This window comes from Eptesicus fuscus, chromosome 11, assembly GCF_027574615.1.
Source record: "Eptesicus fuscus isolate TK198812 chromosome 11, DD_ASM_mEF_20220401, whole genome shotgun sequence".
Classification (NCBI taxonomy): Eukaryota; Metazoa; Chordata; class Mammalia; order Chiroptera; family Vespertilionidae; genus Eptesicus; species Eptesicus fuscus.
In genome coordinates this window covers 48,175,136-48,192,354 of record NC_072483.1, presented here as the reverse complement: position 1 = coordinate 48,192,354, position 17,219 = coordinate 48,175,136, and the positions used below count along the sequence as shown (strand labels likewise).

Sequence of the window (17,219 nt, the reverse complement as noted above, 5' to 3'; positions counted from 1 at the left end):
AAAGATAAAAATGGAAAGAAAAGAAAAACTATAAGGGCTTCAGGCCAGGGCTCTGTAACAAAGACAAACCTCACTATAGGCAGTGCTTGTTCTAAGGGCAGGGGCCTCTTTAAAACTATGGAAAAAGTGAGTCTGTTATTTTTATTTTTAGTTTAGTTTATTTTTGGCATACTAGTATAGTAATTTCACAGAGATCAAAATTCAAGTGAAAATTCTCAAACCACTAAGTCCCGCTCTTTTGAGGCAACCAGTATTACTAATTAAAGATTATCCTTCCAGAGCTATTCTGTACATATGTAAGTATATATGTATATATACATACATGTATGTTTCTGTGTATGCACACACATATATTCTTTTTCTTTTTTTTTCTAACCAATGGTTGCATGCTAACATATTGTTCTACACTTTGCTTTTTCACCCAACATTGAATCTTGGAAATTATTCCAAATCAATAGTTTTTTTTATTCTTTGAAAGCTTTTAAAATATCATGTGTCTACATTGGATGAAAGTAATTCTTAACCCATGGATTAGGCCTAGGGAGTAGGCCTGCTACATAATAGTATCCAAGAAAAGTTTGTTCAATGAATGAAGGAGGGAAGGAAGAAGTATATTAGTTTATTAATTTAAGGTACAGATAGAAAGAGGCAGAAAGCTAAGAATTCCCTAAAATTTTGAGACTCTTGACCAAACCCTGACCCTGGGATCCAGTGAAACCTAAGGGATAACATCACAAAATGCTCTCTCTTTTAGAAAGGCATCAGAAGTTCTCTTTAAGGCTTCATATTAGGAGATGTCATAAGAAGAGATGCCTCTGGAGATGGCCCCTAGACTCCAGGCATCAGCCCGGTTCTGCTGTGATGGGACTCTAGGCCCTGGAAAAACTGGGTTCATCTATTCTGTACTGTCTTTCTTCCAATGCAAAACAGAGGGGTCAGAGTAGATTATTTCAATGGACCATTCTAACTCTAAAATTATGTCATTTATAATACCATTTGATTACCTATTTACATAGATATCGTGTTGAAACTGCTTTCACACAGATAAAAAAATAAGGTATTCTTTCTCTAAAATAATAAAGAGGCTTATAGGTTACTAGAGGCCCAGTGCACGAATTCGTGCACGGGTGGGGTGGGGTACCTCCCGGCCAATCAGGGCCATCTCGCCCAGTCCCGATCGGGGCTGGCCAGCCGGGGGGAGGGACTGTGGGAGGTTGGCTAGCTGCAGGAGGTTGGCTGTGGGAGCACACTGACCACCAGGGGCCAGCTCCTGCGTTGAGCGTCTGCCCCCTGGTGGTCAGTGCGCATCATAGCTACCAGCCGGTCGTCCAGTCATCTGGTCCTAACTGTCGCTTAGGCTTTTATATATATAGACTAGAGGCCTGATGTACTAAATTCGTGCACGGGGGGGGGGAGGGGTTGTGGAGGAGGGAGAGGGTGTGTGTGTCCCTTAGCCTGGCCTGCATTCTCTCGCAATCCAGGACCCCTCGGGTAGGGTCCCTGGGCCTGGCCGGCAATCGGGGCCTATTGGGGCTTGCCTTGCCCCAGCTGGCCCAGCCCCCGCCGCTGCCACTGCTTGCCATCTGTGCTGCGCTGCTCCCATTTCCCCGCCACCGGTCACCTCCCTCTGCGGGCGACGGGCATGGGGTGCAGTCACTTAGCTGGCCCCACACACCCGGCACAGCTTCACTGGCTGGTGGCCTGGGCCTCCCTCTGTGGGGTGATCAATCACGGGGCCCCCAGATTGATCACCCCACAGAGGGAGGCCCCGCCCACCTGCTGCAGCACCGCCAGCCGAGGGGCCTGGGCCTCCCTCTGCAGAGCGATTGATTGTGGGGCTCTATGAACGATGGCTCCGCAGAGGGAGGCCCTGCCCACCTGCCGCAGCGCCGCTGGCCGGGTAGCCTGGGCCTCCCTCTGTGGGGTGATCGATTGTGGGAGCCCCCCATTGATCGCCCCACACAGGGTGCCCTGGGCCTCCCTCTGTGGGGCGATCGTGGAGTGATGGTGGGGCCCCCTGACTAATCACATCACCTGCCTTGGCTGGCTTGGTGCCAGTGCATGTCATAGTGTGGTCGTTTGGAAGGTCATCCGGACGGTCATTCTGCAGTTCGGTCGTTTGGTCGATTTGCATATTATGCTTTTATTATTATAGATTATTATAGATTGGTAAAAATGTGATTATTAAGATTCCAAGATTACACTGTAGAAAGCAGTTTGCAATGATTATATTCCTCACATAAACTTACTAGCCAAACTATTGAGACAGAAGCCGATGAACTGAATACCCCACACATTGGCACATTTTCAGAGAGTTAATACTCTGTAGTTTTAACCTGTAAGAGTTAAAAAAAATCAAATAATTATAATATTAAAGTTATTTCATACTAAATATACTTGTTATAAATGATAAATAATATATAATTCATTAACAGATTTAACTATTAAACATTTAGTTATTAATAACTAATAATGTAAATCATAGTTAAATAATTTTTTTTCTTCTTTATTTTAGTGAAGTATGAGAGGGAAGCTAATAAATACTGGGACACATTTTACAAGATTCATAAGAATAAGTTTTTCAAGGATCGTAATTGGCTGTTGAGGGAATTTCCTGAAATTCTTCCATTTGATCAGAAAACTGAAGAGGAGGCAAAAGAATTATCATGGGATCATGTAAAAACTAATGCTGCAAATTGTTTCTCAAGAAAGCACTGCCCTGTTGTTCCTGAAGAAAAGAATTCTTATCAGAAAAGTTCTGGCTCCTCAGATGGTCAAAGCAAAGCAGAATCTGATTTTTCCAACCTCAACTCTGAAGAGCACAGAAAAGGACCTCTGAAGGCGGACCTCTTTCCTGGTAGCAAAGCCACTTTCAGAATCCTAGAGGTACTGCACTACAGGGCCAACCTGGGGCGTGGCAAATCATTTAAAAAATGTACATTCCATATTACTTTATTAACAATCCAGATTTTTTTAAAGGGGAAAATGATTATGATTTAAAATTTTTTAAAATTTGTTTTAATTTCTAACTTGAGAGCAGTTTTAAATACCAGTAAAGTTTTGGCCTTAATTTCTATCTCTTTCTGTTATTATTTATTTTCAGGTGAAACAGGAATGTGGAATATAATTTGCTAATCTGGTATATAGGCCTTGATTTTCTACTTTTAAGAAAATATATTTTCCTCTGATTATAATACAGAGAATTTGCTAAGAGTAGATAAGAGAAATAAAATTATAATCCTCCTGTTAACATTTTACTGACATTTTCTCCTTTAGTTTAAACTGTTTTATATAGTTGAGCTATAGTATAGCTGTATTTTGGGGTATTGCTTTGTTTCTATTTAACATTATATCATAAGCTATTTTATTTTCCCTATCTTTAAATTTTTTCTATAAACATTTTCATAGCTACAAAATATTTTACTATATGGAGTACTATAATTCTACTTATCTTTTTTCACACTACTAAGTATTTAAATTGTTTTCAGTTTTCTACAACAAACATCTTTGGAAATATACTTTTCTTTATTTTCTTTTATTATCTTGAGTTAGATTTACTAGTTCATAGTTTATTAAAATGTTTAATACCCTTAAGATCTATTGCCAAATTGCTTCCTAAGAAGTTGTACTAATACCAGTTCACAGTTCATGGCATTGTGTGTCTATTTCATCACATCCTCATTGATTGGAATATTTTTATTTTCATGCTTTCTGCTTTATAAGACAAAAAATGTACCTTGTTTAAATTTGCATTTCTTTGCTTATTAAATAGGTCATATAGTTCTTCAAATGCTTAGAAGCCATTTGTACTTCTTTTGTGTTCTCTTTATTTTCTTTGCTTATTTACCTACTAGAGGCCCAGCGCGCGAAATCACGCAAGACCCAGACCCACCCTGCTTGAGCCGAGGGTCCCCAGACCCGCCTACTCAGTGCGAGCCGCGGGCTCTGCCTCTGCCGCGGGCTCCACCTCCACCTCGCGAGCCCCGCCAGCCCCATGCAAGCCCCGGCCTGCAAGAGGTGCTCCATGCACCTCCTGGTGACCGGTTATTTGGTCATTCTGCCGTTATAGCATCATGACCACAGGCCTTTTATGATATAGATAGGTTTTATTTGTTTGTTTGTTTTTAATGACCTCTGCCCTTTATCATATTTATTGCAAATGGGTGTTTTTTTTCCCCACAGTGTTTTGGTCATCTTTTAATTCAGTTTATTTGGGTTTTGGTGTATAAAAACTTTAAATGTTTCCATAGTTAAATTTCTTAGTGTTATTTTTGTGATTTATTGCATTGCTTTTGAGTTTAGAAAACTCTCTTATTCCTGGAGGTCCAGTAAATTTCTTCTAGTTGTTTTTTTTTTTTTTTTTTTAATAAAAATTCCAAGATTGGTGAGAAAAATTCCACCTTGCTTTTATGATATTTGTTTGTTCTTTTGATTTTAGGTTGGCTGTGGTGCTGGAAATAGTGTTTTTCCAATTCTGAACACCTTGCAGTGAGTTCTCTCCTATAAATTTTTATATATGTATGGGATGTTGAGAGATTCTGGGGAAATGTCATGTATATCCCAGTAGTGTTCTTGTTCCCATAGAAAAAATGACTAAGGCAAATTTCAAAAGCAGTGCCTTAGTATTAGAGCCTAATTTCAAGTTTACTCTGAAAATAGTATTTCACAGCCATGGTTTGTCCACCATGCGTTGAAGTATTTTTTTAAGCTTGTTTGTGTGGATGAGTGAATAAGAAACAAGCAAGAGAGTTGACCCTTCCACTAAGCTGTGAATTGCTCCTCGAGGATACATAGGTGTCATTTTACACACAGAGACTTGAGTTTAAAATTTATGCTTTAATCCTCATTTTATTTTGTCATTACTCCCAGAGCCACACCCAGGATAAAACCTTTGGATGTCAAATGATTGTCTCTAGAATTGTTTGGAGATAACAGCAACTAACCTTAAGACTCAAAGAAGTAGATGATAAGGTCTGAAATGTTTTTCTGGCTGGCCCTTCCCTGTCCCCCACCTCACATATATGTTTTACTATTTCCATGACAAAGAAGACACACGTTACAACATTCTTTAACACCTTTTACATATGGCTGGTCTGTCAAGTTCCTTTTTTAATTTTTTTACATTTACACAATGGCTTTTACATTCTTTTTCTATTATAAAGTCAACATAAGCACATTCCAGAACATTTCCATTAGAGGAAACAGAGCTTGGGGGTGGTGGTGGGGGGGGGGTGGAGTGGTTTAACCCATCATCCTCATTATCCTAACATAGCTACTGACAGAATTTTTGTTGTAATTCTTTTCAGTCTTTTCTCTATGCATATTTTTTAAATTTAACAATGCTATTTTTTTAACTTTCATTATGAAAATGTAAAAGCATTCAGAAAAATAAAGAGTACACAATGAATCCCCACACACCCACCACCTCGATTCAATAATTATTAATATCATGCCAATATTATGACACTTTATCTTTAAATATGACATGTATTTCCAAAAAACCAGGGCATTTTCCAGTACTATTATAAACCTAACATAATGAATAGTAATCCCCTAATGGCATCAAATAACCAGTTAAAGTGGCCAGGGAGAAGTGATGCTGCAGATTTGCCGTTCTGAATGGCCTTTCTCTCTTTGTACTTACTTCCTTTGTTTTCCCTTTTCCAATATCTGGACTGAAATTTCCTGTTTTTTTATAGCACATAGCCAGGTTCCTTCACTTCAGTGATCTCCAAGCTTATAATACACATAAATCTACGGCATTGGCAGTCGATTATGTGTTACTTTATGACTCATCTCAAGGTATTATTTAGCATGTCATTTCTTTATGTCTTCTCTCTCCAACCACTGTTTATATTCCTTGAGGGAGAGAGCATAATCTAATTTTCCAGATAGCCTAACAGTACAATATAGATAGTTTGAGCTCAGTACATATTGATTCATTAATATCTCGGATTCCCCTCTTGTTAGTGGTATTTTTCCCTTTCTACTTCTCCCTTCAACTAATAATTGCAAGCTCTTGCCTCCTCACTCTTTGGCTCTTCTCATCTTGTATCTTTATTTTGCCTCGTATCACATTTTAGAAATCACTGTAGCTCAGTAATCTGAGCTAATGAATTCATATTTAAAAGGTAACCAGTAATTAACTTTCCATTAGACTTCTTTTCCCCCACCTAAGAAATTATGTTTTATTACTTTTCGAGAGTATAGGGTTAATGTTTTACATTTTCAGAATATTTTACTATAATTAGACCTTTGGAATTGAGAAGTCATATCATTCTCCAAGGATCATTTATTTCTTAAACTCCTGCCAAGAGAGGGCTTGGTGGTGTGGCAGTAGTAGTGATATTGCACCTACTTGCTGGGAGAAGGGCCAAGGCAGTCAGCTGATTTTACAGAAATGCTCTGGAAAATCAGTGAGTGGTCACAAGACCTTAACTTTGGCTGCTGATGCAGTGGGAATTCAGTCTCAGAGGTCATGCTGCCACCCTGGCAAGACACGTGGCAAACGGCCCATGCTCTCCTTTAGCAACTAGACTGTTCAGTATTGTGTGGGTGTTTAGTAACTACTGCCCAAAGGTAGACTGCATTCCCTTCATAATGAGCTAGACGTGCCAGTGTCCAGAGAAGCATTTTGAGTTAAATGGAAATTTTTACAGAACCCTGTTAAGTTCTTAAGTTTTTAAGTTCCTGGAAGGCACAGGAAAATCTTCCTTTAAAAATATGGTAATGATCCTATCTAATAAAAGAGTAATATGCAAATTAACCATCACTCTGCTACACCAATAAGCCACACCCACAAGCCAATCAGAAGCAAATATGCAAATAAACCCAACCAAGATGGCTACAGCCACAGAGAGCAGGAGGGAGGCTTGGGTTTCCCAGGCAATGGAGGAAGCCAAGCTTTCCACCTGCCCTTGCTGGCCTAGGCCTCCACTCAAGGCTACAAAGTTTCAATGATAGAAGATACATAAATCCAAACAGAAATGGCGGCAGCCACAGAGCTGGAAAGAGCAGGAGGCTAGGGTTGCCCCCGGCGATGGAGGAAGCCAAGCTTTCCCCACACCCTGGCCTGCCCAGGCCTCCACTTAAGGCTACAAAGTTTCAATTATAGAAGATACATAAATCCCAACAGAAATGGCTGCCACCACAGAGCAAGCAGAAAGCTTGGCTCCGCTGCAGGCTACAAAGTTTCAATTGTAGAAGATAAATAAACCCCAGATACCAGGGCCTCCGCTTGGGTCGCCAGGGGGCGTGGCCGGCCTGCAAACCATCACAGGCCCCTCGCCCAGGCCCCCCCATGCCCCAAGGGAACCCCCACCCTAATCCAGGACATCCTTCAGGGCAAACCAGCTGGCTGCCACCCATGCACCAGGCCTCTATCCTGGGATCAGGCCTAAACGGGCAGTCGGACATCCCTTGAGGGTCCCAGATTGGAGAGGGTGCAGGCTGGGCTGAGGGACACCCCCCTGATACACGAATTTCATGCCTGGGGCCTATAGTAATAAATAATAGCAATAGCAGTAACTTAATAATGACTAACATTTATTAGATGCTTACTCTGAATTAGACACCTTTCTAGAAACTGTACTTACATGAACCCATCAATCTTTACAACCACTTTAGATGCCGTATTTATCTCTGTTTTAAAGATGGGAAAACAGTTACTGAGAGATGATTTAGTACCAGTTAACTTTTCATAACCAAATTCTATTCCTCCAACTTGAACTTATTTGGACCGATCTTAAATCAAGTGTCAATCCCTAGTGCCACAAAACAAATGAGTTATGCGTGACTATAGTGCTCATCAATGGGTAGGTAGCATTTAAGAATATAATCTGAGCCTGGCTGGTGTGGCTCAGTGGTTGAGCATTGACATATGAACCAGAAGGTCACAATTTGATCCTAGTCAGGGCACATGCCCAGGTTATGGGCTCAATCCTGATGTTTCTATCTTTCTCTCCCTCTCCTTCCTCTCTGAAATCAATAAAAATATATTGAGGAAAAAAAAGAATATAATCTGAGCCTGGGTGATATTTTGCTAACTGCATATTTATTTAAAAGTCCTCCTTGCTTGAAATGCTCCCTGAATTAAATTAGAAGTTCTTGTTGGCCTGTGGACTGAAGGGTCCCAGGATCGATTCTGGTCTGGGTTGTGGGCTCGATCTCCAGTGGGGGATGTGCAGGAGGCAGCCAATCTATGATTCTTTCTCATCATTGATGTTTCTATCTCTCTTTCTCTCCTTTCCTCTCTGAAATCAACAAAAATATAGTTTAAAAAAAAAAAGAAATTCTAATTATGTGCTTCAAGACCCACCTGAATATCCTACCTCATACCAGTTTGGGCTGTTGGGATCAATTCTGCTTCTCATCCCTGGTGTGTGACTCCCACCTCCAAACCCTTGTACCGTTTCCCCTTCTCCCCACTTAGCAATGCTATCCCCTCCTTCAGAATTTTTAAGACTGCCCTGGCCGGCATTGATCAGTGGTTAGAGCGTCGCCAGCACTCCAAAGGGTTGCATGTTCAATCCCCAGCCCCAGTCAGAGTGCGCATGGGAGGCAACCAATCAATGAGTTTCTCTCACATTGATGTGTATATATCTTTCCCTTCCTCCCTCCCTCCCTCTCTAAAAAGCAATGGAAAAAAATATCCTAGGGTGAAGATTAACAACAACAACAAAAATTCCTAAGATTTAAACCTCCAGAAGCCTGCCCTGGCAACACCCCTTTAGTAGTTGTATGAAACCAGTTATGTCCCCACATAGGCTATAAAATCCACAACAGCCAAGACCATACTGATAATTAACATTTAATGGCATACTGATCTTTTTCTGTGATTCAAACACAGACTAAGCAACATGATGCAAGGATTATTTGATCCTAGCATATGAGAGGTGATAAGGAAGGATACTGGCCCACAGAATTCAAAGTATACAGCTGCCCATTAACAGCTATCGTCCAGCCGTTGTTAAATGAATTTCAGATAAAGGCCAAATAGAACTTGTCTGAGTTCAGTGGAGGCCAATTAAAATTAGTCAAGATTTTCTTATGTGTAAACCTCTTCACCACACCACACCCCAGAAAAAAAAAAAAAAGCTAAGTTTATGTGCTTTATTTACATTTTTAAATAAACCAACTGAGTCTTTAAGAAATTAAATCAAATTCACAAGTTAATAAGTGGCAAATCCAGGATTTAAACACAGGTCTATTTGTTTCTAAAATTCATACTCTTCTTACACAATTTCATTACTACTTTGTACTCTAATGCAGGGGTCGGCAAACTCATTAGTCAACAGAGCCAAATATCAACAGTACAACGATTGAAATTTCTTTTGAGAGCCAAATTTTTTAAACTTAAACTTCTTCTAACGCTACTTCTTCAAAATAGACTTGCCCAGGCCGTGGTATTTTGTGGAAGAGCCACACTCAAGGGGCCAAAGAGCCGCATGTGGCTCGCGAGCTGCAGTTTGCCGACCACGGCTCTAATGCTAGGTACATATATGAGTCTCAATAACAGTTTGGCAATAACTTGAAAAGATAACTAAGAATATAGTAGTGTTTTAGTCTTTAGAAGTTATATTTACATGGTGTGTGTGTGTGTGTGTGTGTGTGTGTGTTTCTGCCCCATCACGGCATCAGAGGCCCAGGAGCCAAATAAGTTGTACACACAGGAAGGGGAATGAAGCACCACTGAAGGGACACAGGGGCCTGAGTGTCCGGGTTGAAGGGTAGAAGTTGCCTAAGCTAATAGTAGCTATAGACCGTGCTGCTAGGGGCTGAGAAGAAAGAGTGCCTGTGAGAGGCAGGAGGCGGCTGAAGCAATGCTGATGGATGGCCTTGGAGGTTTTCCACGTGAGAGTGTGGTTTGAAGGGAGGTAGGCCTTAGTAATAGCCTTAAAACCAGGACAGGAATATGAAATGAACCCTGTAAATACTAAGTGTTTGAGACAATGTTGGTTCAGAGGCAACAGGAAGGCCACCCACAAACCACTATTGAGAACAGTATCTACAAAGACGAAATGACAAGCCAAGTATCATCCAAGGTTCTGTTGAGGAAGTACTTATTAATTAGTTCAGACCGAGTTGTTTTCTTCTGCAGTCGGAGCATATCCAGATCCTAGATTTAAGTACTTCTTTCATTTTCACAGGAATGCTCCGGGGTCCTTTCTTTATTGTTGTGATTTCGCCTCTGGAGCTGTGGAGCTAGTAAAGGTATGCCTTGGATTTTCGGTATGGAGAGCCATATGCTAGTAAGAACCTGACTTATTTGCTGTTGAAGTGATCTGGGCGAGGGGAGGGAGTGTTTCTGCATCAGATGTTATCTGTGGCCATTTTTAACTGAGCTTTTACTATTTCTGGGAATCATACCATCAACAGATGCCTAAGATAGGACCCTAAAACAACAAAGGTTGTTTTGAATTTAACATAGAGTTGAATGGACTGGCACACCTAGAAAGGCCAACAGCTCCTACAAGGTGGTCTTGTTCATATTTATATCTATAAAGCCTTACACACAGTCTGGCACATAGTACGCATTCATTAAATTAAAAAAAAAAAGGGGGGGGGATGTCTGAAAAGGCATATAATGCAAATCTAAAACATCCTAGAAGGTGAGGAAAACAGTGGGGAACCTGGGCTTATTTGACCAGTCCCCAAATGCTAGTGAACGTATCCTTAGCAAGAAGAGGCGATGTTAGGAAATGGAAAAGGAAAGGAAATTCTACAAACAAAAATGTGTAGTTAACACACGGAACATGACTTCCGATAATAGAAGTAATAATTATCCATTGTAGACATTTTCTGAAAGATTGAAAAGCCTAAAGTGCACTTACAATTACACTTCTTAGAGCCCCATGATAAATCAGTGTTATTCATGTTTTTGTATGTATCCTTGCAGTGTTGTTTCTGTAGGTGAATTGTGTGTGAGTGTGTGTGTGTGTGTGTGTGTGTGTGTGTGCGGGTGCACGTGCCCGGGCGCACTCTAATGCAGCCTTTTTAATATAGCTCATGGAGGCCTGGCACAAGCAGTGGGGGAGAGCTGAGGAGCAGTCCTGTGCCTCTGAAATCGCCCCGGGGACTCTTCCATCAATGCTGCCTATGGACCTATAGGACTGCCCCACCCCACTTTTAAAATTAAAGAGGGATTGCAAAGGGTATTTGTTATCAACTACAAGTGGTAGACTTAATTTTTTATGGCAGCTTTTGAAATAAAACACTGAATCAGAAACAAAATGTATCCAAATTTATAGAGAAAGGCACTAGGGAGAAGTAAAAACATTGACCTTTTTTCTTTAAGAAAAATACTGTAAGTCTGCTAACTACTTTGTCCCCCTTCTTTTTGTTTCTTTATCCTGACAGTCGCACGCATCCTACAGAGCAGCCCAGTGTTGTGCCTTTGTTCACGATGTTTGTGACGATGGCTTGCCCTACCCGTTTCCAGATGGGATCCTGGATGTCATCCTCCTTGTCTTTGTGCTCTCTTCCATTCATCCTGACAGGTGAGTGAAGCGAAAAGGGCAAAGCACACGTGGAAAGCCCCTTCAGCAGTAGCAGTTTTTAGAACTATCAAAGCAAAAATGACAATTCTTGCATTTCTTATTTAGTGAACTACATTATGTATAATATGCAGCCTTTTAAATGCAGTTTTTCCTTTCTTCACACTTTTAGAAAGAAGCTGGTCAGACTGCTTCATTAGTGAGCTTTCTGTCACTGTCAGAATGAAGGGAGCACACTCTGGCAAGACACATACCTATTAAAAGTGACAGTGCTTCAAGGAAATTACACATTCAGAGCAGCCTAATAGACTCCCAGGAGGAAAATTGTACTTGGTGATCAGAAACAAACATCTTTGATTTAGCATCTTCCTGAACATTTGTGAAGAGGTGGGCTGGGAATCTATTTGGCTTCACACAGGTCTGTCCAGAGGCTTAAAAATTTTGTTTTAAAAAAGCCCACTAGGAAAAAAAAAAAAAGAAAGAAAGAAGAAGCCCACTAGGGGATTAGGGGTTGTCAAGATCTGCCAGATTAACCTTGGACCTTTATAATCTAAGGTTGGCCTAGTGACATTATTTGAATATTTATGACTTAATTTTTTTGTTCACACTCGATGTTTTGTTGTGTGTGGTGTTTTTTTTTTTGTTGTTGTTAATCCTCTCCTGATGATATTTTTCCATTGATTTTTTATAGAGAGAGGGAGGGAGGGAGGAAGGGAGAGAGAGAGGGAGAGAGGGAGAGAGAGAGAGAGAGAGAGAGAGAGAGAGAGAGAGAGAGAGAAACATCAATGTGAGAGAGACATCGATTGGTTGCTTCTCACACACACTCTGACCAGGGCTGAGGATCGAGTCTGCCACCGAGGTATGTGCCCTTGACTGGAATCAAACCTGAGACTGTTCAGTCTGTGGGCTGATGCTCTATCCACTGAGCAAAACTGGTAGGACCACACACAATGTTTTGAAAGAGTAAACATAGCGTTCTCCAGAGAAGAAGCGTAAAGAGCTATTACCAGCAATCAAAGTGATCACGTTTCTTAAGATTCTGCCCTTCGTAGATATTCAGGCACATGTGTGGTTTCCGGGGTTGTGCCGTCACAAGGTTTCTTAAAGTTGGGCTTTCCACGGTGGTAGTAGACTCCTCCAGGAAGGAGCCTCTGGCAACAGGTACAGGCTTGGCTTCAGCCACTTTTTGTTTGACGAGTGTGAGCCTTTCCCAAAGAGGCTGAGTTGCCATGTGCTTCTCTCTTTGCAACTACAAGGTCACTAGGACCCTTTACAGTCCCGTTACTTCTCATTCAGAGATGGGCACTTTGATTACTTTGTGGAAAAACAAATTAGATTTCCAAATAAATCTGAATGAAAGATAGATTTGCACTTAGTGAGATCCAGCAGGTTCCATTAAGCTACTTTTTCCCTCCCAGTTTCTATAACCTGTTTCTTCCTGCTAATCTGTTTAGACTGTTGGCATTATTCATCTACATGTTTTGTTTCACAGTTAAAAGGGTGAATAGTCAAAAGGATGGAGTAGGTGGATTGAGAACAAGATTTTCTATTTAACACCCATAACAGGAAATGTTTAAATTCCAAATAAGACCACAAACGGACTATTTGAAATTAGTGTAGATGATGTATTTTCTCGTGATTTGAATAGAATGTTAAAGAGAAGGGAAAGCAGATGTCTTGGGAAGATTACTTTTATTGTACAGTATGTTTATTTGATTATTATAGAATAAATTCAGATGTATCATGTCAATAGCCACTTTCTTATCTATATGGAAATGATCTAAAAATAAGGTGAATGAGTAGGAAGAGGGTCATAGTAAATGAAAAGGCAAGACAATGTTTTTAGATCATTTAGGATTGTGGTAGTAGATTCAGTCCCAGGGAAGTTCTAGAGAAGTATTCTTGCCAGCCTAGAAAATCCATGCACAAATGAACAGAAAGTGGTTCAGCTAGACCTTGAGTCTGGGGGTCCCATGGCCTTTACCTACAACCCCCGACATGAAAGGATAGTTGGGAAGAAAAGATTTGCAGAAGGAGGTGGCTACATTTTGAAGTACAGTTGATTTTTGAACAAGGCAGGGATAGGGGTTCTGACCCCTTGCGCAGTTGAAAATCTGCATATAACTTTTGACTCCCTAAAAACTTAACTACTAATAGCCTACTGTTGACTAGAAACCTTAACAATAACATAAACAGTCAATTAACATATCTTCTGGATTTTATAGGCATTGTATACTGTATTCTTACAATAAAGTAAGCTGGTAAAAAGAAAATATTGTTAAGAAAATCGTAAGAACGGAAAAATACATTTATAGTACTGTGCTGTATTTATTGATACTGTAAGTTTATGTCTCTGTTTATAAGCTAGATTGTCTGTCAGTCCTACATCAGTATTATCTTACATGATACAAAACACTGTAGATGTTATAGCACTAACACTAGACATCAAAAATGAAAAGATATGTGAAAAATAAATTCATACTTATTACAGGTATAACGATTCATGCATTGATAATGGGGAAGCAGCAATGTAATCGCTTTATGGTAGCACAGGGTAATATTACGATTGCTTCACAGGAGTAAGGAAATCTCCAAAAAAGTTTCTATATGTTTATTGGAAAAAGTCCATGTATAAATGGACCTGCGCTGGTCAAACCCATGCTGCTCAGGAGTCAACTGTCTTTGGCTCTTCGTTTTTCTGCATTTTTGTTTCATGCTTGCTGTGGTAATAATTGCAGAAGGAGACCTTTCTCTGTACATAAAACATGTATCCTGACAGTGAGTTATTTTAAGGTTAGATATAGTCATATTTAATTGGCCAAAGCCTAAGAATATAAGCACAGTGTGGGGAAAAAACCTGTAATAAAATAAACAAAGAAAAATACTTTTCTTTTTCCCTTTTGTGTACTTATGTTCCAGTTTTTTAAAAGAGCTTTTGATCTAAGCATGCCACCTCTTTCTGTTATATTTCTCTCTTGTTTTCATAGTTATTTTCGTGTTCTCACTTCCTTTCGTGTATCTGCTTCCTTCATAACCTGCCACAGCTTTTCACCCCATTGTTTCACTGAACAGTGTTTTAATTGGAAAGAATGTACAGATTATCTGATCTCAAGCCCTCACTTCTGAAACAAGAACACCTCAGAAGCTTTAAGTAGCGTGGAAAAAGCGTGGATGAACACACCAGCTAAAATTTACAATTTCTCTATTTACAATTTCCCAAGGCAGACATTTGTCACTGATTTTGTACTCTGATCATCATTCCCAATGAGCCCTGAGTTCTTCTCAATAGAGCTCTGTAGGCAGGCAATGTCAAACACTGGGCATTAATACAGTATCTGAAATCTTTGCCATCTCTTACCCATAATCACACATAAGTCCATGAACACTTAACCGAAAGCATTAAGTCAAGAACAGTAACAAGGGGTCGTATTTGATGGGGAACGAGATGAGTAGAATAAATAATAAAAGAAAGAAAGTAAAGGCTTCGCAGTATTAATCCGGGGCTTTCAGCGTGAATAGAATTTAAATAGGCAGAGAGCAAGGAGAGAATTCTTTGAGGGGGAGCCACATAAACAAAGGCATGGCCTGCTCAGAGCCAAGCATGTACAGTTTGCCTGGAGCTGATGCTTCAGATTAGGAAGTAGTGGGAAAGAGACAGGAAAAATTAATTGAGCAAAGCAATGATTTCATAAAACCATCATTTTAAGCAGAATAATTCATCAATAATCTGCAGGAATTATTGACAGGGAGAATAATAAAACAAGTTAGGAAGCTATTCTGTTTCCAGGCCTTAAAAAGGTAGCAGTTTGTACCAAGGGAGTTCCAATGGGAAACAAAAGAGAAAAATATCAAAGATGTCATTAAAAAAAAAAAAGAAGTAGAAGATAGAGCTTGATGACCAAATTTGGAGAGGAGAGTGGAAGAAGAGAGACCTGGAAGGGTTAATGATACCTTGAGGTGTTATACTTTGGTGAATGTCGGTACCTTTGAACTAAATAAAGAAGCCAGGATAAAAGGAGCTACTGTGGAGGAAAGCTGATCTCTGTTTACTGTAGATATGCACAATTTGGGATTGCTTGGCTTATTTTTTATCTTGCAAGAAAAATAGATCAACGTCCGTTTCTGTCTGCCTTGGACCTACTTTAATTTGCTGTAATTATCAGAAAATATCTCTGCGGTTTTGTAGTTGAGCTTTGACTTCATCCATCAAGCTCTGGTCATTTGGGTGACTTCTTGATACTCTAGGCCAGTGGTCGGCAAACTCATTAGTCAACAGAGCCAAATATCAACAGTACAATGATGGAAATTTCTTTTGAGAGCCACATTTTTTAAACTTAAACTTCTTCTAACGCCACTTCTTCAAAATAGACTCGCCCAGGCCGTGGTATTTTGTGGAAGAGCCACATTCAAGGGGCCAAAGAGCTGCATGTGGCTCGCGAGCCTCAGTTTGTCGACCACAGCTCGAGGCCTTTAAAATCTGATAATTTAGCAAGTTGGTGTCCTTTTTCCTTTCTTTCTTTTTTTTTATTGTTTAAAGTATTACAAATAGTAGTACATATGTCTTTTTTTTTCCCCCCCATTGACCTTCCCCTGGCCTCCCCTACCCCCTGGCACAGGCCCTCACCCGCCCCCCCCCGCCCCAGTGTCTTGTGTCCATTGGTTATGCTTATGTGCATGCATACAAGTCCTCCAGTTGATCTCTTACCTCCTGCCCCCCACCCTCAGCCTTCCCGCTGTAATTTGACAGTCTGTTCGATGCTTCTCTGCCTCTATATTTTTATTCATCAGGTTATAATGTTCTTTATTATCCATAAATGAGTGAGATCATGTGGTGTTTTTCTTTCACTGACTGGCTTATTTCACTTAGCATAATGCTCTCCAGTTCCATCCATGCTTCTGCAAATGGTATGAATTCCTTCTTTTTTATAGCAGCGTAGTATTCCATTGTGTAGATGTACCACAGTTTTCTAATCCACTCATTTGCTGATGGGCATTTAGGCTGTTTCCAAATCTTAGCTATTGTAAATTGTGCTGCTGTGAACATAGGGGTGCATATATCCTTTCTGATTGGTGTTTCCGTTTTCTTAGGCTATATTCCTAGAAGTGGTATTACTGGGTCAAATGGCAGTTCCATTTTTAAATTTTTGAGGAAACGCCATACTGTTTTCCACAGTGGCTGCACCAGTCTGCATTCTCACCAGCAGTGAAGGAGGGTTCCTTTTTCTCCGCATCCTCTCCAGCATTTGTCGTTTGTTAATTTGTTGATGATAGCCATTCTGACAGGTGTGAGGTGGTACCTCATTGTTGTTTTGATTTGCATCTCTCGGATGATTAGTGACTTTGAGCATGTTTTCATATGTCTCTTGGCTTTCTGAATGTCCTCTTTCAAAAAGTGTCTATTTAGATACTTTGGCCATTTTTTGATTGGATTGTTTATCTTTCTTTTGTTAAGTTGTATGAGTTCCCTGTAAATGTTGGAGATTAAACCCTTATTGGAGATAACATTGGCAAATACGTTCTCCCATGCAGTGGGCTTTCCTGTTGTTTTCTTGATGGTTTCTTTTGCTGTGCAGAAGCTTTTTATTTTGATGTAGTCCCATTTGTTTATTTTCTCCTTAGTCTCTCTTGCCCTAGGATCTGTGTCTGTAAAGATGTTGCTACAACATATGTCTGCAATTTTGCTGCCTATGGAGTCTTGTAGGATTTTTATGGTTTCCCGTCTTA

At 40.2% G+C, this 17,219-nt stretch overlaps 1 protein-coding gene across 1 annotated transcript in view; it reads left to right on the top strand.

Moving 5' to 3' along the window:
• METTL8 (methyltransferase 8, methylcytidine) overlaps positions 1-17,219 on the top strand; it is an 83,138-nt gene that overhangs the window by 58,158 nt on the left and 7,761 nt on the right. The window contains exons 4-7 of the mRNA XM_054723156.1: positions 2,516-2,886; positions 4,439-4,488; positions 10,149-10,212; positions 11,359-11,498. Of these exons, the coding sequence (XP_054579131.1) occupies positions 2,516-2,886; positions 4,439-4,488; positions 10,149-10,212; positions 11,359-11,498 (625 nt within the window). The remainder of the gene's footprint in view (positions 1-2,515; positions 2,887-4,438; positions 4,489-10,148; positions 10,213-11,358; positions 11,499-17,219) is intronic.